Source organism: Bacillus rossius, chromosome 2 (genome assembly GCF_032445375.1).
Source record: "Bacillus rossius redtenbacheri isolate Brsri chromosome 2, Brsri_v3, whole genome shotgun sequence".
In the NCBI taxonomy this organism is placed as follows: domain Eukaryota; kingdom Metazoa; phylum Arthropoda; class Insecta; order Phasmatodea; family Bacillidae; genus Bacillus; species Bacillus rossius.
The window spans coordinates 99,762,607-99,788,756 of NC_086331.1; the positions used below are offsets into that span (position 1 = coordinate 99,762,607).

General features: G+C 39.1%; 1 protein-coding gene across 1 annotated transcript in view; it reads left to right on the top strand.

Annotated features, from left to right (window-relative positions):
* The window catches only part of LOC134529511 (ankyrin repeat domain-containing protein 50), a 145,750-nt gene that overhangs the window by 57,297 nt on the left and 62,303 nt on the right, over window positions 1–26,150 (top strand). Inside the window, exon 8 of the mRNA XM_063363670.1 lies at window positions 12,687–12,933. Within this exon, the coding sequence (XP_063219740.1) occupies window positions 12,687–12,933 (247 nt within the window). The remainder of the gene's footprint in view (window positions 1–12,686; window positions 12,934–26,150) is intronic.

A 26,150-nucleotide genomic window follows, 5' to 3' on the forward strand; every position in this document is an offset into this window, starting at 1 on the left:
GAGTAGCATGGGGACCTCCAGGAGGAGATGCATTACCTGTTCGGGACGAACAGGTTTAAGGAGGGGGCAATGTTACGATCGCGCTTGGCTGCAGTGCATGGCATCGCCGCACTCGTTCGGCCTGTCTGCGCCCCCTTCCACCCGCATCCTCTCCCTGGTATCTCGTGTCATACTATCTCGCTACATCCTGACCGTCGCAGCGCGCACCTGCCTCAAATCGGGTTACTTAAAAGAGGCCGCACTGCGGAATAAAATGACTCAGACACCTTTATCGGCGTTCTTAGAGCAGCCACCGCGTCCTTTGAGGACTCACGATGCGTTTCGACGGCGAAGGTCGCGCGATATCTCGGAGACATGCCCGATTGTTCTGGATGGGAACCCAAGGGCTATTTAAGGAGGTTGGGCCGACCTTCGAGTCAGTCAGAGAGAGAGTCTGAGTGGGGAGTTCTCCCGCGGCGGAGTTTCCAGGCGATAGTGCCGCAGGTGCGGCAGAGTGGCGAAGTCCTTGGACGAGGGTTCCAGGGCAGGGAGTGAGTGAGTTCAGTGGAGTCGGGAGTTTCCGGGCGATAGAGTCGCGGGCGCGGCGGAGTCCCGAGTGAAGTGGCGAGCGAGTCGTCGAGTGGGATCTCGGCGAAGGGTGTGACGGCGGCGGCGGAGTGCGGCGACGGAGTCCCGCGGCGGAGACCCACGAGGGGTGCTGCGGCGAGAGTTGCGCCGGAAGTGCGGCCCAGCGAGGTGTGTGAAACGAGTGACTGGGGAATTGACATTTCTTTAAGTGTAATTAATTATTTGCTAATTTAGAAGATTATTTGTAAGTGTCAAGTAGTGGTAGTAAATAAAACTGTGTGTGTGAAATAAAATCTATTAATTGGGCTATCCTTTACGAACCCGCAGGGAAATCGTAACAGTAATATACGTAATAGAAAATCCAATGTTAATTTATGCAGGTTAAGTTTTGAACTGTTTGGTGTCACAACATGGCCGACATGCTTTAATTGTGTTGCCATGAAGATAGGAATGCCGCCTGGCACAGCCATGCTCGCGACGCGCGCTTCTAGTGTGGCGCTATAGTTATTTATGGATGCGAGGTTTGTTTACGTTTGACGTGGCGTGAGGCAAACAATATTGTTGATTGAATATTTTAATCAGGATGGATGGCCAAAAAGATAAAAAGAAACTCAAGCAGTTCACATTGAATGAGAAATGCAGATGTGGCACGGTCATTTGGTTTGGTTCCCACTACACTGTCAACAATAATAAAAGATTGCTAAAAAGTTATTAAACTGTACGAACAGTCATCTTTATCTAATGGTCGCAAGATACTTCGCCTAGGAGATAACAAGGGAATTCTATCCCAATAAATGTACATATCTGCAAAATAGTTTAACCCATTTGTCATTTTGTGTTCGACAGAAAATTTTGTTTATGTAGGCCTAGAATTTAGGCTACTGTATTAAATTTTTTTTTAAAATTCTTGTTTTACAAATATTTGCTTCCAAGCTAATGTAACATTTGATCCCCTACTACTTTATTTCTAAAAATTCAAAAATACTCTGTTTTAAAGGTAAATATATAGACTTTCAGAATAAAGTACTTTCATTACTAAGTATAAAAGTTGGGGCTTTATTGATGTACTTTATAACGAGATTTTACTGTAAATGTATACGTTATTGAAAAATGTAGATCAAAGTTAACTCGCATCAGAGAAGTCTACAGAGTCAACTTAAGTCTGAATATTTGTTACCTAATCATGCTGAACGTGTGGAAAAAAGTTGAATTAAATATTACATAGTGATGATATGTGACCCAGACTAACATATTGGGTATTTGAAATTTTCTATTCACTTAAACAGTCTGACAGTGCACTGATAATTACAAATACCCTTTTAATCAGAAGTTTGGTAACTGTACCATGTACTGTAAGAAACAGAAAATGTTAAATGATTTACTAATTTGACCTTACTGTGGCAACAGTTGCAATTTATCAATTTTTTAAAGCTACCAGAATAATTCTTGCCAGCAATTGTTCAGTGCTGAGATTTTTATGCTCATGGATGTTGGTAACTATGTTATGACACGAGTATGTGCTTGTCTGATAATGTCATGGAATGTTCATTGTAATGGTAATTGCATGAATTGGTTTTCAGAGGAATCACTTTTAAAGTTGAGTAATATTCTTTCAAAATGCAACATGGGTAATGAGATTCAGACCTGCGAGTGAGAGTTATTAATATCTATTATGCGAGTGATTTGTTATTTCCTTGCAATGTTGAGTGCACATTTTTGGGTGAGAATATGATGAGAAAGTGTGGTTACTTGAATGAATTCACATTGTCGAATTTGACTAAATTTTCTAAGCAGCTCAACGCTCAGTATTTTTTAGCTAATGACTTTGATAAAGTAGTAAAGAAACAAGCAATCCTCCTTAACATTTTTGATGTGTAGGTTGATAAAAGGCTTATAAATTATTTTTATGTGTTTCTGAAGAACCAGAATCAAAAACATAGGAAGAACAATTGGGATTTTTTTCATTGCACTTTAGCCCAGTGAAGGAAACTTTTGCACTGCAGTGTGTTCTACAATGCTTTTTGGGAGTGAGTCGGTAGGGCACAAGTTGGCTGCATCGTGCGACTACTAAGTTTCTCTTTTCATTTATTGTTAGAATGTTTCATAATGGACATGAGAAATTAGAAAACCATGGACAAGCTTTTTAAAAGGCAAGCTGATACGTTTTTTTGGCTCGAGCTATATAAATGGTAAATGCGAAAGAGAGACATCAATACGACTTACCAGCCATCTCGCATCAGATTTTGTATTGAAGTAGGAACTGGTAAATTATGTCAAAAAGAGATCACTATGACAATGTTTTTTCCCTCAGCAAGGTGGTGTATATTGCTTACTATGTTGTGTATGTGAGAATTTTAATAATTTACCTTGTAGTTGTAAATTTTTTTAATGTATATAAAATTGACATTTGGCTGTCTATTATGTACAATAAAAATAAGCCTCAGAGGAGAATTCAGTATGATGTATAAATAATTCTGATAAAGATAAACCATTTTATTAGGTAAATTGCATGAGAAATAGAAAGTTTTTGGGTACAAAATATGAATTTGAATTTGTTTTATGGTTACAAGGTGGGCTAGTATTGTTTTAAAATTTAATTAGAAACTGGTATAAAATCAACAATCATTTCATTGCATTTATACACTCATAAATCCAATAATTTAACTTTGTAACCTGTAAATAAGCATCTTTGAATTTAGCCACATTATTGTGCTTGTAGGTATTACATGTCCTGTTTACTGCACACAAGACTGTTTACAACTAGCGTGGTATGCCAGACAACCAACCAGGGACCGGAAAGTTACTTTTAAAAAGTAACTCAGTTACAGTTACAAATACTCCATTGGAAATGTAACCCTGTTACAACTACAAGTTACACTACTGAAAATAAACCAGTTACAGTTACAGTTCTGAGAAAAGTAACTTTAAGTTACTTTAACAGTTACTTTGTGAAAAATGTGATAATTACGTAATATTGTTATAATTAAAAGCTAATAAAACATATTGTGTTTAGTAAAGATATATTTTTATTTAAACTTAAAACATTTAAATAGGTCTTAAATTACATTTAGTAATTAGTTCACACTACAAAATTGTTCGCAGCACCACACAACAAGCACTTAACAATAAGGTTATTTTTCCGAACTTCGAAAAAATTAGAATATGAAGGCCACGGCAACGAAAATTCTGGACTGCTTTCTCGGCTTCTCGCTTCATTAGATTCTGTCATTGCTTTCGCGCATGTGCACAGGTAGGTTAATTAATTAAACAGCACAGCAGTAAACCCGCATGTCGCAAATATTAAATAAATGACAATCAAAATACCAGTGCATACTAGCCAACAGCAGTTTTACAAGTACAAGCAATACCATCGCAAATAATATACTTGTCGGGATTTTTGTTCTGGGATTGAAAAAATCAACAAATCGTTGTTCGTTCAATAATAAATACATTTAAAAAATGTAACGCAAGAAGTAACGACAATTATCATTACTTTAAGGCAGAAAAATGTAAATCAGTTACAGTTACTGAAAACTTAATATATTGCGTTACCACGATCGTTACCATAAAAAGTAACTGTTACAAATAACGTCGTTACTAGTAGCGCGTTACTTACAGTCCCTGCAACCAACATACCAAAACACCACACTACCAACCTAACACAACCACACTGTTCGGAACAACACACAACAGTTTCCAGACAATACACAACAGTTCCCTCCCTCCTAAAATGTTACATAGTCCTGCAGTTTGATGGGCTGTCTTCTCTGGCGATCCGAGTGTCCACGCACTGCTGACGCGGCATTTGGCTCTGCTGGAAACCCTCTAAATGGAGAAGATTCACTGGCCTCAACTGGGCTGGACTGCAGAGCTGGCTGCTCTGCCGATGTTGGTGTCTCGGGTAGTTGAGTTGCTGTACCCGATTTCCCTGGAACACCACTGGCAGGTGAAGATTCACTGGACGCGACTGGGCTGAGCAGCTCCCGGTTCTCCTGTTGTGACGAGGGAGCCGTGCGATGTCGTAATTGGTCAACATGCCTTCTATATTCATGGCCTTGTTCATCCCGCACTACAAAGATTCTGTTTCCTTCCCTGCCTGTGATCCATCCCACTAACCACCTGTGCCCGGCTGCGTAATTTCGAAACCACACCTTATCACCTGAGTCGAACTGTCTACTTTTCTGGGTGATAGCAGCATTTGACCACTGATGGTCATCTACCCATGACGACGGGTGAAGTTTGGTCAAGGCAGTCTGTAATGACCTGTTCATCAACAGTTCGGCAGGTGTTTTGGTTGCTTCTGCGCTAGGCGTTGTCCGCAATGATAACAAAATGCGCGCCACCCGTGTTTTCCAGTTATCCTGTGTAATCTTCCTAAGCTTTTGCTTAACAGTCTGTACCATTCGCTCCGCTAAGCCATTACTGGACGGATGGTAGGGGGGAGAAAACAACATTTTGATACCATTATTCGCCAGAAACTGTTGCAACTCCTGTGAGCGGAATGCTGTTCCATTATCTGCCACTAGCACATCTGGAAGCCCGTGACAGCTAAATATGTCACGTAGTTCCTGTACAACCACATTGGCTGACATACTTGTGGCCCGTCGCACCTCCGGCCATTTTGAGAATGCATCCACCACAACAAGGAACTGCATTCCTTGGAACGGCCCCGCAAAATCCATATGTACCCTGCTCCATGGCTTCCCTGTTGGCAGCCAAGACCCCTCTACCTTCGGTGGGTTATTTCCACACCTCTGACACCCTTCGCAACCACCGACTGCCTCCTCAATCTGTGCATCTAATTTAGGCCACCAAAAATAGCTTCGTGCTACTGCCTTCATCCGGACCACCCCATCGTGATTCGCGTGAAGTATGGCCATTATGTCCGGTCGTAACTTGAGGGGTATAACTACTCTGTTGCCCCATAGCAGACAATCCTTGTGAACCGACAATTCATCCCGCCTCACATAGTAGGGTTGCAATTCGGGCGCGCCTTTACCTGGCCATCCCGTCTTGACAAACTGTATCACGGCAGATAAAACTGAATCCTTTTCTGTTTCTCTTGCTATAGCCCCGGGCTCCAGGATCAAACAAGGTGAATCTTGCAGCATCAGCACCCGTGTATCTTCCTCCAACAGCAGAACTTCTGGGGGGTTTGGCACTTGGACCTCTGGGACCTGGACTGGCAATCTACTTAATGCATCCGCATGACCGATTTGAGATCCTGGCCGATATTCAAGCTCGTATTCAAACATGGCCAACTGTAAACTCCACCGCAACAACCTTGGAGACAGAGACTCAGGAATGGCCTTCGTTGGATGCAGTAACCGAAGCAAGGGCTTGTGATCCGTTACAATCTTGAATGGTCTGCCAATAAGGTATTGCTTTGTTATTCCGAACATTACAGCTAAAGCTTCCTTATCAAGTTGTGCATAATTTCGTTCACTTCTCTGCAATGTCCTGGATCCAAATGCTATGGGTGCCTCGGAGCCATCTTCCATCTGGTGGGCCAATACTGCTCCAACTCCATAGTCCGAGGCATCACATGTCACAATCACCGGTTTATCCAAGTCATAGTGTACCAACACTTGGTCAGACTGCAAAAGCTGTTTCGCCTTCTCAAAGGCTTCCACATGTCTCTCTGTCCATTTCCAACTTGCAGCATCATCCAGTAATCGATGCAGCGGTTCCAAAACTTCAGTTCGACCTTTCAAGAACCTGTCATAGAAGTTTAGCAGCCCCAAGAAAGCTTGTAGTTCTTTCTTGTTCTGTGGCACTGGTGCCTTATGTATGGCTTCTACTTTGCTTAGAAGGGGGTGGACCCCATTGCCATCCACCAGATGACCCAAGAAGGTAACTGCATTCACCGCAAACTGACACTTTGGCCTTTTTAGTACCAACCCTGCATTTTCTAGTCTCCTCAGCACTTCCTCAACACGTACCATCAATTCCTGTTTGTCCCTACCACTAATCAAAATATCGTCCAACAATACCACTGTACCAGTGACTCCGGCTAGCAACATTTCCATTAGCCGCTGGAAGATGGCGGGGCCACTACTGACCCCAAAGGGCAGTCGCCGTACCCGAAACAACCCCTTCATGGTGTTAACCGTTAGTAACTCTGCCGTCTTTTTGTCCACCGTCACTTGCAAATACGCCTCCTCAAGGTCAAGTTTCGTAAAAATCTGTCCACCTTCCAGCATTGCAAAAGCTTCGTTGATAGTAGGCAAGGGATAAACTTCCGCTAATGCAACATTGTTCACTGTGCTCTTATAGTCCCCGCACAACCTCACTGATCCATCACGTTTCACTATAGGCACCAATGGAGTTGCCCATCTGGAAAAAGCTACTGGTTCATACACACCCCGTTCCACCAGTCTATCAATCTCACAGCGAACCTTTTCCCTTAGTGCAAACGCTACCGATCGGCACTTCCTGAACACAGGTTGACTGCCAGGTTTTACCGCTAGTGACACTTTTGGTCCTCTGTACGTCCCAAGTTCATCTGTCCTGAACACTAAGGGGTATTGCTTCAACATAATATCTAACATGTTGTCATTGCAGCACACTCCAACACGATTAACCCCAACTAGTGTTATGCCTAGTGGCTCTAGCCACGAACGGCCCAACAAACTAGGGCCCTTACCTTGTACTACCAACAGTTCCAGAGGTATACTTTTCCTGGCCTTGAACTGCACCTCCACCTGTTTAGTGCCCAACACCTCCAGTGGTTCTTCCGACCAAGTACGTAGCACTAAATTACCCTTCATCAGGGGCGGCTCTTCTGGCCATAACCGTTTGAAAGTCTGTCTACTAATAATAGAGTAACCTGTCCTGTGTCAACTTCCATGGTGATTGGTTTCCCATCCAACCTAACCTCCACACACAGTGGACCACGCCTGCTTTTATCACTCATATTATACAAGGTGTACTCACCCTCATCTGGGTCAGATGTCTCCCCATACACATGTTGTACCTGGTGTGCCTCCTTCCATGTCGCGCCAGTTACCACCGCTCGAGGTGGCACTTGACTCTTCTTTTTTGTTAGACACGCCCTTTCAATGTGACCCCGGTTATTACAAAATCTACAGACCGTAGAGGTGTGCCAGCATTTATCGGCAGAATGACTGCCATTACAACGCCAACAAGTTCGGTTCTGGGGTAACTGTGCGCCCTGCTGAGCTTTACTTCCTCCTAGTGGCTTCACTGCTGTGCCCGCTGTGACCTTCCATACATCACCAGATGATTCCGGAATATCTTTGCCTCTCAACTCGACCAGGTCCCGCCCGGTTGCCTCCGCTGCCGTCGCAATGTCTACTGCATCCTTGAAGGTTAATTTATCTTTGGCCAACAACGCCCGTTGTACCACGCGATCTTTAACCCCGCAGACCAAACGATCGCGCAACATGCGTTCGAGATTCGGAAAATTGCAGTGAACGCTTAATCTGCGCAGCTCAGCCACATAAACAGCAATAGATTCCCCGTCGGTTTGGTCCCGCTTCAAAAACTTATACGTCTCTACAATTTCACTGGCTTTAGGTTCAAAATGGTCCGTAAGTTTACTGAGAACATCGTTAAGTGATGTAGCATCCGTAGACGTTGGTGCTAGTAACGATGTCACCAAATTGTAAGTTTCAGCACCACACACGGTAAAAAATACAGCACGTTTCGTAACATCATCGTTAATTTTGTTTGCTACAAAATAAAACTGTAGCCTTTCGCGGTACGATCTCCACGATTCCCGACCCACATCAAACTCTCCAATTGAGCCAATTAATGCCATTTTCCCAATTCCCTGCGGCAATTAGCTGGAATACTTAATCCTCGTCGCCACTATTACATGTCCTGTTTACTGCACACAAGACTGTTTACAACTAGCGTGGTATGCCAGACAACCAACATACCAAAACACCACACTACCAACCTAACACAACCACACTGTTCGGAAAAACACACAACAGTTTCCAGACAATACACAACAGTAGGTATAATGATAGTTATTGTTCAAGCTAAGTATGTTATCCGGAGAATTTGTAGGTTTTGGTGGTGGATGGTTTGGGATGGTGCAAGGTAAATTTTGGTTCAAAATGTTGGGATTAATGAGTGTGCTATTGGAATATCAGAACAAGGTGTGACTATAAACATATTATTAGAGGTTGAGAAATTTTGTTAATGATAACATTTTAGAATTTAAAAAAAAAAAAATTGTTCGAAAATGTCTTAAAGCACAAAATTGAGTTTATAAACAGAGGCTACAGTTTTAATTATCTTTTTTGATCTAGTTCAAATGTTTTCCCATTCATTTGTTCTTTATTGTAATATGTCAATATATGAAGGCATGAGGTGCGTACGTGGCCGTATTCAGTTTTGTGTTGACATGAAAAATAAGCTGCAAAAAGATGGCTTGAAACTTTAAATTTTATGTGATTCATCTACTGGTTTTGTACTAAAAATGGAAGTTTACTGCAGAAAAACGAATTAGGATAACAGCATTTTTTTTCTTGTCCAAAGACTTTTGTGAGATAATTTTGACAAAGGTCATGTGGTTTACATGAACAGATTTTACAGTTCTCCAGCACACTTTGATTTATTGTGGACAGGAAAACTTTAGCTGTAGGAACATTTATGTCCAACAGAAAACAGCTACTAAAAGAAATAGTAAAATCAAGAATTCAGAGAGACAAAGTGGTTTTCATGTGCCATGAGCATTTATTATAATTGAAGTGGAAAAACACTAGAGATATCTTGACATTTCTCACTACTTTACATAAAGCTAGTGCATCTGAAAAATGGGAAAGTTAGGGAAACAAAACCTCAAGTTATTTTAGATTATAACATTCACAAGACAGGTGTCAATTGAAGTGATTGCTTACTATCCCTTCATCATCAAACAGCTGAACTCTTGTAAGAAGCTATTTTTTCACATGCTTCTGATGGCAGTTACAAATGCGTTCATTCTGTACAAGGAAACGAGAAATGGTGAAGAGAAAAAAAAACTGCCATCTCTCAACCTTTATGAGGGATGTTGGGGAAGCTTTTGCCACCAAAGGTAGCATTATATCCCAAAGGGAAATTGGCCAAAATGTTGCAACGAACAGACTGACAGGGAGACATTTCCCGGAAAATATTCCAGCTACAGTAAAGAAGATGACCCCAACATAAGTTTGCAAAGTATGTCCTGAAAAAATTAAAGCATCCACTGGCAAAACAGGAAGAAAAGCAAATAATGCATAATTTTTTTGAAATTATAAGAAAATATCAGTGCTCGTGTTTTGAAGCAGGATGTTTCTAGTGTTGATGAAAAACAAGACAGTTGCAAAAAATTTTTTTTAGTTTGCTGTGCATATATTTTACCAAATACAATTTTTGTTGTGAGAAATGTCATTTTTGAACAATCCTATAGGTAAACTGTATCGGTTATATTAATTATTATATAAGTATAAATATGCTTATGTGTGCATAGATGTCTACTGGTATACATATATGAAATAAATAAAATGAACTTTGTTGTACCTTATATTTTTGATAATATGTATTGCCATATTTTCTAGGAGGAGGTTAACTATTTTAATGATTCTGTAGGTTGTAAATTTGTTTATTTATAAGCATAATATATTATGCGTATAAAAAATTTTCAGAACATTATTACTAAAAAAAATTGAATTGTAATGGGAAAAAAAATTATGAATTCAAAAATATTGTTTTACAATATATTTGTTGCTATTGTGTGTGTTTGTGCGTGCAAAATGTATACACATATTTACATATAAGTTACATATATATTATGTAATTATATATTATTATATATTATAATATTTTGCTATTTAAAACATTTTCCAGTACAAATCAATGTAATTCATGAATATGTGCTTCATTGTAAAATAATTGTTAAGCTATCTGACCCTTTTACAAATAGCAAAAATATGACATTGAATTGAAAATAAAAAAAATTGTAGGACAGTGTTTTCAAAAATTATTTCCTGAATTGTAAACGCATATAATTTTATTGATGAAATTATATATAATGCTAAAAATTTTTATTTATAGATGACAGAATATTTTGAAAAATACTTAAAAAGGCTGGTTTGAACACATATCAATGCATATTTACTCTACTGTATTCTCTTTCCCAGATTTCTGTATGTGAGTCTTCAGTATATGCCTTTTAAGGACAGATACACATATTTGTGCGATGAAAATTAGTGTTAATTGCATGTGCAAGGTGTAATTAGTGTTTTAATGAATATGTAATACATAAATCATAAAAAATTTTATATACAGTAGAACCCCGATTATCCGTGTTAATGAAGGGGACGAGTGAGTCGGATAGTCGAAAATCGCGGTTAGCCGAGTCATGCTTGCCTCAAAGGTCATTAGCCCACAGACAGCCATCTGTGGACATTCGGAGATTACATATATACACATGCTTTGTGTGCGTGTGCGTTGTTGACATAGAAGCGGACTGCTTAGTGCTGGGCAGCAGTGGTTTTTAAGTCTTTCGTGTGCGGAGACGTGGGCACGCGAGTCGTTGTTGCACCGATGTGTGTGACTAGCCGCCCGCCAGTCCGAGGGCCCAAGACAGCTGATAGCTGCCAAGGTCACGCATTCTTTTCATCGCGCGTAAGGGACGCTGCCACACTTAGCTCATTGCTCTGTTGTCAGTAACACCATCTGGCTGGTTATTGTTTTACAGAACGACTGCCTTCAAAATTCTTTTCGAGATAAGATTTTTCATACCAGTGCATTGAGACTTGATTTGATGGTTTTGAAACGGTGTCTCTGTCTCGTATAATTCACGGTGTTTTTATCCCCCTTTATTTATATGAATTTAAAATGTTAGATTTTTTATTTTTAGCTTGCTGAACATGGAATTAGTGCAAAAACGGCCTAGACTTAGTGTTGCAGATGGGTCGGAAATCTTATAACGACCACCTCTCTATAACGACCCTAATCTCGGGAACCGTGAGGGGTCGTTATATCTATTCTCCGTTCACTCTTAGCTGAGTTTTGAAATAAACAAACACCGTCGTATCACTGCGCCGCGTCAGCAAGTGATAGGCTGAATTTATCTTGCGTGCCAAGCACTAGTTGCGACACACACACTTCCGTACAGTCGGTGCTCATAAAATAACGGAGAAGTAATATAACAGGAAAATGGTTCTTCTGTCAAACCTAGTTTTTTTAAAAAAATTACGTCTGCTGTGATAAAATTACGCCACTTAATGCTACACCCTCCGACATTTTCTGTTGAAACCATTCAAACAAACAAGTGTCCAAGCTGCTAAATGTGGATTCATTCATCGTCTTGCGTTTATTTAATCCACTTGAAGTGTCAGCCTGTGAAGCAAACTGAAGGATTTTTTCGCGATTTTTTATGATGTCGCGCACTGTTGTGTTACCGACATTAAACTCAGTCGCAAGTTTGCAATCGTTTCTCCACTCTGAAATCTTTCTATAATTTTTGTTTTGCTGTCGATGGACAGTACCACTCGCTTTCTTTTCTGTTCATTTGATGACATTATGAAATGTTGCTCTCAACACTTCCGCACAACACAACGGTATAATCCGTCGGAATGCAGATCACTGTTACAATACATAAAATTATCACCACCTTCACACTTCAACAACGTACACTAATGGAATGGACTGTCTCCATGCGCCGGGTAATCTCTGTGGCACGGCGCCGTGCTGCGCGCGGGAGTGTACAGTCCGGTCATGCGGACGTGGAATCGCGCACCAGTGTATAATCTATTCACGTAACATGGAACACAAAAATATTATGTACATACGTATGTATGTACTAGTATTTTTTTTTAAAACTTTCTGTGTATATAAACATAACTGAGTCAAAGTACTTTGACCAACATACATTTTGCAAAGTATTTTAACATTTACAAACATTTTGAATCATTGGTTATATGTAACTAAAAAATTGGACTTGATGGACATAAGTCGCGGTTAATCCGCGAATCGGATGATCGAGTCGCGGATAATCGGGGTTCTACTGTACTTCTTAATTTTTCACTGATTGAAATGTGTGTTTCATTAAAATAAAGTTAAGTGAAATGAAAATTGACATAATTTTCATAATTGTTTAGTTTACATTTAAAATGTTTTAGGTCTGGATGAGCAGCACCGTGATAACTCTGGATGGACCCCTTTGCATTATGCAGCGTTCGAAGGCCACATTGAAGTATGTGAGGCATTGCTTGAAGCTGGAGCGCGAGTGGATGAAGCAGACAATGACGGCAAGGGTCCACTGATGTTGGCAGCACAAGAGGGCCATGTACGTCTGATTGAAACGCTCCTGACATTTCACAGTGCTCCACCAGACCAGCGAGGTCATGATGGGAAGACTGCGTTCAGGTTTGTATTCAGATGCAGCTTTAACTACAGGTTCAGTGTTTTTTACCAGCCAAACATTAGTCCTTTTAAGTGACTTATAAATCATCAAAAATACATAATTATATAGTGAAATTGTTAACACACAAAAATTTCAACCTAAATGGGCAAACAAAACCAAACACAAGAAATTTAAGCCTTAGCCCATAAAATGCAGCCACTAAAAAATTTTTTAATAAAATCAAAGAGTATGATATCCATAAAAAAAAGACTGTAACATTTGCTAAGGAATATGTGATACACTTGTAAATATACCCTGTGTACACAAAAGAATTTTAGGGTTTTAAAAGGGTTTGGGTTACAAACTTTGACTACAATAAACCCCACAGTAAATGAAAGATTAATGTCTATATTTTACCCTGCAAGATCGGGCATGGTGTTAGGCAGTGGAGGCATGTAGATACAATCCTTTATACAATTCCAAAGGGAAAAAAAATTGTATGGGAAATTTTGGAGGCCACTCAGAAAAATTCCGTAATGGGGTTCATTGCAACTAATCCAGCTATCAGTGACATCATTTAACCAAATGTATTTGTGGAAAGAACCATTATTGCAGCCTATTCAGATAAACCACTCTTTTTACTCTAGCTTCTGAGAAAAAGAGCAGCCCATAAACTTGCAGTCTAGAAACCATGGAGGTAATAAGTTAGGGAGTAGTTGTTTGGCGTGGATGCTGAAGTCATTTTGCTTTTTGGGACACTAATCCGACCAAAACAAACGGTGAATACAAGTTTGAAATGGTGTGTTTAATGAAATAAAACAATGTCGTGTTGTGCTTATGGTTGTACAATCAGGCTAGCGAAAAAGCAGACTGGAATTACGTTTCACAAGTAAGTTTATAATTAGATCGTGTTATCTGCATGAAACCATAATATATTTTCCATTGATTTTTGCTGTCCAAATTATATAAATTTACGTAATTTCTTGTTATTTGTTAATAAATTATAGTATTTACTTCATTACATCTTGTTTTGTAGTTTATTTCGCATAATTTCACCCGATTTTAAATTTGCAACACATTTCTTAATACATGTGCTACCAGCTTGCTTGTACCAAAGCCCAATAATGTAACAATTTTATCGTCAACGATTATAAGACTTAACTTAAAAAATATGGTGAGGAAATGGATGGGGAGAAGTGATTTAATCTGTCAAACATTTAATTTTTAGTTTTTATGCAATGTGGTTTATTATCATTTTGTTCTAAAATTACCTCAGCGTAACTTTTCTGTAATTAAAATAATAAAAATCAATTTCAAAAATTTTTCTTTCCAAGTATAGTCTAATATTGATAGTGTTTGATTAGGCTAGGTTAGTTACATTAAAAGTACTTTAAAACACTGGATTGTTGGTTAGGTTAGTATAGCTACATTAAAAATGCTGTAAAATATTTTTAGTGTTTTTCAGGAATTACCAATTTAAGATGTAGCTATCATGACCTAACCAACCGTTAAATTATTTCACAGTATTTCTAATGTAGCTAACATGTCCCCATTGAATAATCATATTGTTTATTTGACAAAAGCAGTTTCTGATAAGTATGTTAGTATAAGGTTCAATTATTTTGCTAAGAATATAATTGAAACTAGTGATTCTGTTCAAAACATGTTTACGAAGACAATTTTGTTTAAGGGTCAATGAGAATTTTTGCAGTCAAACTTCTAGTAGCTATGTATGTATTCTTCCTTTTGAGCTTCAAGTGATATTGTTATTCCATTCAAGAATAACTGTTTTACATATTACAAATCAGAAATATAAGTATTTTTTGTATTTATATGCAGTCTTAGTAAGTATTGATTGGTTAATGCTACATAGTATTTATGTGTGTCATCAAGTAAAGGAAACCAAGAAAAAATCTTGACAAAAATAATTAGGTTTACTAGAAAAAAATTCTATGAACTAATTTTTGCAAACCTATAGTTGAATGGATATGAATATTAAGGAAATTGTGGGTAAATATTGGCCCCTATGAGAACAAAAAATACAAAAATATAATTTTCGAGTTAAATATATCTTCACTATCCTGTATGGTAGCATTTTCTAATCCTCACTGATCTCAAAGAAGCTTAAGGCACACATTCAAGGCTAAAATTGTGGGATGAAAATTAATTAAAACGTAGACAGTATAAATATATAATACGTGGAATCGCTATAGTAAAAAAAAAAAACGTTGCAAATATAGTAATCAGGCAACATTGCTGCAGGTAGGCAGGTGTGCCCTCTGTTATCATTGTTACTTTACAGTACTGGCTCATAAAGTGAAATATTCGTGCAAAGGACTAATTAAGCTCTGAAGAAACTACTGGTATGTTTACTATCGCCAGGCCATTGCAATAGATGTGTGTGTGTGTGTGTGTGTGTGTGTGTGTGTGTGTATATATATATATGTAAAAGTTGTAGCATTTACATGTTAATATAGGTGAGTGGGTTCGTGACAGCTAATCCATCCATACACATTGGCCTAATAATTATGACGAGAATTTAAATGTCAGTTAATTTGTTCATTTCGTTTACAGTAACATGTAGGTAATAAGCTAATATCTTTAACATTTTAATAGTCCGATAAATGAAATTACGAAAAAATACCTTCTTAAAGCACAAATAATGTAAACAAGATGGGTATAATGTTATTGACACAACATATTGCCTAAATAACACCAATGCACCCTACCTGAATGCTGTTAAGTAAGCAATAAATTAATTTTATAACCCATTTAGTCATTACATATATCTGGATTTATTGTCTTATTTCTACTAAAAAATCACATGTTACAGTCTTGTAAGACAACATTATATGTCATTTCATACACTTAACAAGATAAACTTGCACATATATGTCATTGGTAGCTAATATTGGATTAACAAAATACAGTATTCTGCATTTAAATGCATTGCAACCAGTAATGTTTTGCTCGCACAAGGGGGCGTGGTCGTTTTTGTTTTGACTTAAACTGTTTACACAGGGGAGATTACATACACCTACTCCCTAACTTCTTACCTCTATGCTAGAAACCTCATAGAAAACATTTAATTTTGGGGAGACCTGTTTCATATCTCCAGATAGAGATATTATGAGCATTGATTTTTCCACTCAAATGAAATGTCGACTCATCACTTAACACATCATGATCAAAAAATACACCGTGTTCATGCTGCAACATTTAAATTTGCAAAATTTGAATGTACAGCGTATTCTGTAGGTTTTAACTGTAATAGCTGTAAGCAGTATGGATGCAGATGTAATCTTTTTATTAAAACCTTCCATACTATCATCACAGGCAATGCGTGTTTATGGCTGGCCTTCCTAACTGAATTTTTAAGAATAAGGCCATGTTCGAATTCAAGTATGCAGTTGTGTACTTGCGACGTTGCGTACTTCACTTGTCCTTGTGATGTACCTGATGAATCCGGACATGAATTTTTAACACTTCATTAGTGTCACCCAAATTTACTGTAATATACTTTATGATTGTACCTTTGTTTCATAGTTACGAGTACAGTAAAACCTTTTTGTTGCGACCCCATTTATTGCGACCACCTCTCTATTACAACCCGATTTCGAGGAACCGTGAAAAAATTGCCGAAAATCCGAAGAAAATCGGACAGAAAATAAGTTTCTTGTGGTGAGTAGCGTGTTCTGCGTTTCTCTTGCCGAGTGATTCCTGTCGACCGCTGTCAGCGCTTAACAACCCCCATTCCACGTCCCTTTGCCGGCAGGGTGCAGATAAAGGTTTTTGTGGCAACGTGTTTACGTTTAGCTTTTTGCGAGTGTCTAGTGTGGTACGCAGTTAAGGCAAAGCTACCTGCTGGATTTCTCTTGATTTTGATTACTATCGGTTGACAATACACAGCGACCGACTGGATGCACGCCCGCCTCGACTTGCTTTAACTGCCGCAGCGATGTTTATTTTGACAGCTCAAGCAATTATCTTTTCCCGTGGGTTGATAGAAAAAGGTCGTTTCACCCAGCATAAAAAAAAAGGCTACGCCACTTATTCCCCGCGCAGGAAACACACTGGCTGCCGCCTGTCTACCCCGCATTTATCTTTCTTCTTACATTCCACGTCTCGCCTCTCGCGCGAGCAATAACTAGGGCCACGATTAGATGGTGAATCGCGAAATTGCGAAATTTTCCACGAATTTATATGGAAAATGCGAAAAAAGCGATTTTTAAGAAAAACCGCTAAATAACACCGAAATTACACAATACAAGTCTCTTATATTTTAATGTGAAAAGCTTGATAGTCAAGACTTGCCCGGATCCTGGTTGATAAGCTGGAAGAATTTCCTGCCTTGCATTTCTACGTGCTTCCTCTAATGAGCTTTAGGGCGCCGTCTGGTCAGCGTGTGTTTTAGTGAAGCGGGATGATAAGAGCGACGCTCAATGGTAGTTCTAGCGCGGTAAAACCTCTAAGTGCAAGGCTCTGAACTGGCGCGCAGTCATCTCGTTCCTGTCAGATAACTGTGAAATTTGAGCGGTGACTGTAACATTATATGGCTGAAAGATAAAGGTGTAATGCATTTCCCTATGATACTTTCAAGAAATTTGTAACGGGTTTTTTACACCTAAAACTTCGAAAACATGCCTTTTAGCCATTTTATCCCAATAGAACCAGTTGGGCATTAACAAATTCTTAAATGCTTTTCGTAAACAGACTCCAGTCGGATATATAGTATAGTTTGGAAATCGCGTAGGTTTTTCGTGGCTGTGCGCGGCACACGACTGTAGTTGCCATGCGTCACGCGCCGAGAATGTTGTCCGGCAGGAAGGGCGAGTATAGTTCATTTGCGGCAAAAATGAATACTTTTACGGCCCTGATAAATTTTTCCATTAAAGAAATTTTGAAGTTTCAGTGATTTTCCAGCAGAAATAATGTTGTGTAACTAGCAAACAAATTGTATCGAAACAATTAACGGTAAATGGCTGTCGCGAGGGCCCCCAAATTTTTTTCATTTTACCAGAAATTGACTGTACAAACCTTGCTTTAGTCGCACACAGTTTGTAGAAGGGGAGGAAGGATGTTGACAGTTTCACATGCTAAAGGACTTTGAGGGAGGAGGGGGAGAGAGACACGATGGTTTGTAAGGGGGAGAGAGACACGATGGTTTGTATGCCTGGGAGGGATGAACCTTGAAGTCTGGACAAGGGAAGGAGAGGTAAGCCGTATGACGTCATGCATCCGCCGCCTGTGCTGCCGCCAGCCTGTCTAGACGATATTCCCGCGCTCCCACTTACGTTGCACAAGCTACTGCTGCCGTATTTTTAAAGGAAATGTCCCATTATTTTTTTGTTATTCTTACATGAACATTATTGGAAGTATTAAAGCCGACACAAAAATACGCTGTGTGTTAAAATTAACAGATTATAATGATCTTTCATTTAGTATTTTTTTTTTTTTTTAAATTTTTTCTGATTTTCACATTTTGGTCAAAATGTCCACTTTTTTGACGGTTCCCGAGAATGTATTCGCAAAATCACTGCTTCGTTAAATCCGGGGTTCTAGTGTATTTAACTACTGCAAGCAGAAAACATACATGTAAACTAACCAGTAAAAATAAACTGTCTATTGACATATTTTCTTTAGAGGTGGCCTGTAGGGCGACGGACTTGTCATGAAGGTTGAATTGGGTTTAAAGCAAAGCCGTCTAGCATTGTGAGTGACAGCATCCTGCCATTGTACGGCTGGTTTCTTAGCGAGTAGGGGTTTGGGAAAAGGTGGTGGGGAGGGGGGGTTAAAATCAACTGAAAATTTCGGAAAACATCTATTACGACCCCCCCCTCCCCCCTCTATTACGACCCCCCCCCCCTCTATTACGACCCTATTCGTGGGAACCGTGAGGGGTCGTTTCAGAGAGGTTTGACTGTACATTTATTTATTAAAAATTAGTTTTAAACATTTTTCAATATTTATTGTTTATTAATTTCATTAATATGAAGTGAAAATTATTTTACAAGTCTTTAAATGACTTAAATCTTATACCTAATATATCCTACAAAACATTTTTCAAATTGGCGAGTTTATTCTACTCAAAGTACGCAAGAAGTACACATACATTTACTTTCATTCTTCACTTCCAGTTCAAACATCCCATGTTATGTTATTTCCAGGGAAAAGTACATTCAAGTATATACAGTATGTCCATAAAAGAATGTCCCAGTTATAAATTTTAATAGTATCAACTGTAAGCATTGTAGAATGTTGGTTCACATTCACAATTAAAGAGTAACTCAAACAGTTTTAGATAAGAGCGTGCCCGAGTACTGCTTTGTTTTTTCTCACTTGCTAAGCCACCTATGCAAAAAGACGAGTCCTGAGTGTAAAGTGTTTTGTGTTCTGCAATTTGCTAAGAGTGAATCTGTAATTTCAGTTCAACGTGCGTTTCAATTTAAGTTTGTGATCCCCAGTGGTGTAGTTCCAAATTTTACAGTGCCGGAGCGCCTTGTATTTAAGACTCTTTGGTTCACCCATCCTGCTAATAATAGTGGGGGATCCGGGGGTCCTCCCCCAGGAAATTTTGAATTTTCAGGTGCTAATTGAAGCTATATTAGCAATTTTACTGGCAGAAATAACAAAAAGATTTTGTTAACATAAACTGATATGGAGGTATTAATTTAACAAATATCGGCGAGTTTCATGACTATTAATTTCACTTTTTGGAAAATACAAATAATACCCTTACATGTTTTTACAATACATAGACACAAAAAGGACACAATTGGTACATTAAGAGGCATTGTCATACATTATATTACAAAACTGTAACCTTGCTACATGGCATTGTACAAAATGTCTGCAATTCAAGTTAAGTATTCAACACTGTTTACAATAAATCAGCAAAAACATTTTTTTCAGTATCTTGGTGTTGCCCTTTTGCTACGCGGGTTCTCGTATCATCTGCTGAACGGTGCGATCTCAGCTACGTTGAAATGTAAGCCTCAGGGTTCCAGTCTTTGAGGGAGGGTCCATGCAGTTTGATGAACATTAGTGATGATACATGTGGTATTAAAAGTCTGTTTCTGGTAGGAGATACAATGATGTTCATCAAACTGAACCCCCTTTCGCACTCAGCTGAACTACACGCAATCAGTTCTGTGCAGTTCATTAATACATTTAATTCTCTGGGAATACAGCGACTATTGTCAAGATAATCATTTTTTATCTTGGCTGAATTAAGTTGGAATCGTGTACAAAGATTCTGTATATCCTCTTCGCCATACCCTACAGGCAAATCAGCTGGCCATTGATCACAGTCAAGAACTTTTATTTGATTCAACAGAATTTCATACTGAACGTTCTTTGTAACAGTTTCGGATGATGCTGACGTTGCCTCATGGCTAGACATGGTTGTAAACAGCTTCTTTTTCAGGTTATTTGCTACACTAGACAATAGTTGTTGCTGGTAAATGGATGACATTTTCATGTTATCGGTTAATGGTATGGAACAAAACTGTCATTTCTTGATCGCAATTTGGGCCTCCAAAATTCGAGTGCCAGGCTTCTCTTTGAGAGATTCAATGAAGCGAATGCATCGCTTAATTAGTTTGTCTGCATAGACAATAGAAGCATTTCTATTTTGTAGATTCTCAGAAAGAATGGCTAGTTCTGCTAAAATGTCATACATTATGGTCAAATCAAGTAAAAACTGCTTGGATGAAAATCGCTTCAATAAGTCGTTGTACATGCTTCTTTCAGTGGAAGATTTACTCATATCTACTTTGGCTTTTGAAAAATGGTTGAATAAAGAGCTGTATCCAAACCATACCGCTGAAACTGTTCGGAACGAACTGGCCACCCACCTGGTTGACAAAGTACGGCCGATTTTATTAATTACTTGGCCGAGCTCTGCAGCGCACTCAGCTAATTGACGTTGATTCATTGGGGACCTACTGTACAAAGTATATAATTTGTCCATAAATATGTGAAAATGATTCACACATGCTACTTCATCAACAGAATCGGCTAATGCTAACTCAAGTCGGTGATTCATACAATGCCAAATTATAATATTTGGATACTGGGATAGAAATTTCTGAGCTACTCCAGAGTGTTTCCCAAGCATAATACTAGCACCGTCACTTGTAAATCCTACCAAATGTTGTTTGAGGTATTCACTATTAAACCCGTGTTTATCAAGACAGCATAATAAACTTTGAAAAAATGTCTCAGACTTTTGATTAGAAAGTTCTACTAGATCTGAAAATAAACAAGAGGGTGGTTGTTCTTTGCTTATTTCACATCTCAAATAAACTATGAACACAGATTTTGAACTTAGGCTGGTTGACTCATCAATTATAATTGATATTTTCCCAGACACACCCTTAATTTGTCTAATAATCCGTTCCTTCATTTCTTTTGAAATATGCTCTATAATTTCAACAGCACTATATCGAGACTGTAAACCAACACCAACATTTACCCCATTTAGCTTCTGAAGTTCAATTAAACCGAAATCGTCACTGTAAGGTCGGTCATTTTGCGCAATGTAATAAGCTGATCTAAATGTTGCTTTTGTTAAATAATGCTGAGCTTTACTCATAGATTCACAAACATTTTCAATTGATTGTTTGTGAGATGTTTCAACAATTGTCTGTGCTATACGGTGAGCATTAGATTGCTTGTGTTCGATTATTTTTTTTACGTAGTGATTTAAGCTGATCTGATCTGTTAGATCCGCAATAATTAACTGAATATGAACGCCATTCATTAGCAATAGAAATACGCTCTTTTTTGAATGCGCCTAATTGAGTTAACTCGGAACATACTTTGCAGCCTAGCTTACCTTGCCTGCAATCAATCCATGGGAAAGCTTCTTTTTTCCTTGACCACATTTCTTCATTCCAAACATCTGGCCAGTGTAGCAGTTCCACACTTTCAACACTACTTGCAGTTGCAGCCGCACAAGAACTATCTTCATCTTTCTTTACGAGTTCACTATCGTCTCTAGGCGAGTCATTGAGTTGATTATACTGAACCGAGGTGCCTGAGATACACGTATCAACACCAGCAGTGGAGATATTTGAATCACCAACACAACTAGTAACAGGGGCGACCCGAGAAAAGAAAGAGGTCAACGTTTTTTGTTTCGGTTTTTGTTTCATTATTACTGTAGATAATTTGCTAATAATGTTCAATTTTCAAAACCACTGTCTTCCTCATGCTGTGTAGGTAGTTCACTGACTAAAAACAATAAATTATTTGCTAGTAACATGGCCATAAAAAACTATAACGCACAGCACTTAACCACAGTCTACAAATACGCGCAAATTAACAGAATAGAAAACATAACTGAACCAGGAATGTAGCCAGTGTCGGTGTCGCACAGATGCGGTGTTTAGTTTTGCAGCTGCCTTGTAACTGAACAACACAGAGCTACGTCAACTCATTTCACTGCGCACTGCGCACGCGCATGGTGTGCCTGCCAACCTCCTGCCTCCTCCTTAAAAATATCCTTAAAAATGGAGGGGAAAAAAAGTCACGCACAAAATAAAAGATCGTGGTATCTTTTGCTGGCAGTTTTGTTTTTCTCTTTTAATACCACGACCAGCTGCACGTTGCAAGCGAAGCCTCGGTATATAATGCGGTAAAATAATAGGAAGTTTTAACTCGATGTTTTAGTGCAACCGCGCACGCACAATGACAGCTTTATATATTCGTAAGTTACGAATCGTAACACAGCAATCAACAAATCTATAGAGATATTCAGTAAAGAGCACAGTAAATTACGGGACAAGAGAGAAAAAAAAAAAGGACACGCGCGCACATCAACAATCATTTGTTTAGAACGTTTATCGCATATATATAATTATATATATAATAATTTTCCCTCCACCAAAACAGTGGCGGAGCTTCCGCTCCTGCCTCAAGAGCAGTGGCGGAGCGTCGCTCCGCTCCGCTCCGCCACCACTACAACCCTGGTGATCCCCCATGTGGCAAAAATGCAAAAACATCCACCGAAGGTATAGGCCGATGGATTGGTCGTAATAGTTGAGACGACAGAGCTCTTTTCTACTATCCTCCACAACCACCTGACATAATGCTATGCAATTTTTTCCTGTGTGCCTACGTTACTCTGCTACCTGCTACCAAATGATTTGCCAGAGTTGAGACATAGCATTTAAGAGGCTATTGCTTCCATTACTCTGGATGTGTTAACCAAAGAGTGGGATGAATTGGACATTAGTTTGGATGTGTGCAGTATAACTAAAGGTACACATATTGGACATTTGTAAAAATAACTAGATTAGTTTACCTTCAGTTTGATGTATTTGTTTTAAATAGTCTACATTTAACTTTTATAACATATCATTGAAACTGGGACATTCTTTTATGGAAATACTGTACTTCAGGCAAATTCAGATGTGACCTACCTAGGAAAGACTCCCTGACACAATAAACTTACACTTTTTGTTTGTATCGTTCTTTATCTTTTACACAGACATCCAGTTATTTCAAACTGATTATACAATTGAGAAATATTGCTGTCATTTGTAAATCATAATTAAACTTACTGTGAAATGCATGTTAAAGTGTAAGTACAGATTCACTTTTAGCAAACTGCAAAAACAAAATGAATTCTGTTTAGGAGTTGCCATCTTTGTTAGTGGGGCTGTCAAGTGGAAAGAGAATCAATCTGCACGCATATGCTCAACTAAAACTTTTGTCTCCTTGCTCTTTTATTCTGGTCAAGGTGATGTTTGCAACGTGGTGTCAAGTGGGTAGTGGTGAAAGTGTTCGAAGATAGTGATGCACAGATGATGACCATCAAGCAAGTGAATTGCTTTTAAGTCTATACTCCAGTGACATAGCATTATTAGTTTAATATTCCTATTAAGATAGACTATAAACTGGTTTCTTCTAATGAAAGTAGGGATGAGCCGGTCGAATCCTCGAATCCCACAGAATCTCTAGTATTCGAAAGATTCGAAATTCGAGGGAAAAGATTCGGGATTCGAGGAAAAATATTTTAAAACTTAAATGCTTACAATTTACTTGGCCTGTTCACGTTTTCCTTGGAACACATCCTATTGAGGTACAGTAGAACCTCGTTAATACGTGATGGTCGGGACCGAGATAATCACGGATTACCGAATTTCATGGACTAGCGATTAAAAGCCCGGAAGGTCTTGTCAAGCTTCTCAGACACCGGCGTGCAGCTGGGTTAAGGCCAAGGTCATGTGACGCAACATCTCCCGAGGCTTACTGCGCCTTGGCAGCAGATGGATAAAAAATAGTAAACTCCCCATTATTCGTGTTAATTGGAACCCGCCGATGCCCGGACAATTGAACTCCTGTAAAAAAAAAAAAAACCGAGTAATCCGTTCAGGGTAAGGGCCGGCCGTCTACGAATTAGTGTCTCGGCTTAAAAAAATACAGCACTGCCTAGCCATTAGTTCACGGTCATTTACAACAGCAGAAGAGAGAACGATAAGATCATGCTGACCTTGCACACACACCCTCTCCCCCCCTCCCCCCTCCCCCCTCCCCCCCTCTCCCCCTCCCCACCCCCTTGTTAACAGCCGAATGCCAGCCAGACGCGTCACTCGCAAGGCGGGTGGAAACAAACAAAGGGAGACGGGAAGCAGAAGTCAGGACATCCCCCTCAAGTTTAAAGAGTGACAAATGTGACAGCTGAAAGGGGGGCGACACAAAGGGTCGGTACTAACAGCGTGGCAGAGTTTGGCGGCCCATGCGTAGGGATGCAACATCGCTCTTAAAAACATCGATATCACGAACATCGATGTTCAAACGAAAAAGCATCGATGTCAAAAAACATCGTTCTGACAACCGATACATCAATGTTTTAACCGATGTTTTTAAATATCAGGAAAAACATGCCAAAATGATTTAAATTATAGTATGTAGCCAAAAACCATACCTACTACAGGTTCCTGACTACAATATCCACAAGACAGCTGTGATAGTTGAGCGGTGACCGTAACATTATATAGCGGAGAATTGAAGATAAAGGTGTACTGCACTGCCCTTAAGTGGTTTCAAGATTCAGTATCGGTTGTTTTATGCCTAAAAATTACTCCGAAAACACGCCTTTTAGTCATTTTCACTCTACTAAAAATACAGTTAAAAAACTTAATCCAAATTCAAAAGTACCTTTCGGCATTCAGCGAACACTTAAATGCTTTTTGTAAACAGACCCCACTCGGATATCCTGAAGCTCTGCGCACCGTATGTGTGCCCGGGCAGACTGCAGCCTTAAGATACAGGCTTACATAAAATAAAATTACTTATTTTTTATGTTTTTAGTTATCATTTCATGAATATATTGTAAATAGTACAGATCATGAGAGATCTAACTATCCCAAAACCATTGCGATACGACATTTAGTTTAAAAGAAACTTTTAAATTTTCGATACTTATAAAATTTACATTTTTAAGTATAAATAAATGTTGTAAATGCTAAACCATTTTGGTTGGTATTCATATAATTTTTCCCCCCCCCCTTACCCTCCCCCCAGTATTTTAAGAAGTCTAAAATCATAAAAAAATAACTATTTTTTTACACAATTTATTTTTAATTGAAAAAAATAGGGAAAAAGCATGAAGTGTATGTGCAGGTTTAAAATGTAACATTAATTTTCTCGATAGAGCTTGACGCCGACCGCCGGTGCTCCCTCTGGTTCGCACAGGCCGTTATGTCACAACAACACTTACTCTTAAGTGCGTCGAACACGCCCGAGTGTGTAAAAGTGCGCCGCGACGAACACCAATGCGACGACAGCGCCCGGCCGGGTGTGGCAATGCGCCTAATTAAATATGTAATTATTCTGTTCAAATCAAAAACAACCAATTTAATAACAATTTAAAATATATTTAATTCAAGGGAAATTATGTCTAATTGTTTTATAATCATATATATTGTATATCATGTCTTTTAAGCCCAAAACTGGCCGGATCTGTTTTCCCGCGCTCCACGTGTTTAGGCGCGAGGCCGCAGGGCGGTCTCAAACTCAGTTACCGTCGGGAGCTCGCAGGGGTCGGACGCTCCGCGAACGCAGAGCCATCAACTTTCGCGCTACCTCCATATATCAGCAATAGTGTAAGTGTTTAAAATCCTTCTACCAGCTCTGCGCCGACCCCACCCAGTCGCACGATATTTCGTGCAACTCGTAACTAATTAATTTTATCCCAACAGGGAACTTTGCATTTTTTACGTAATTTCGT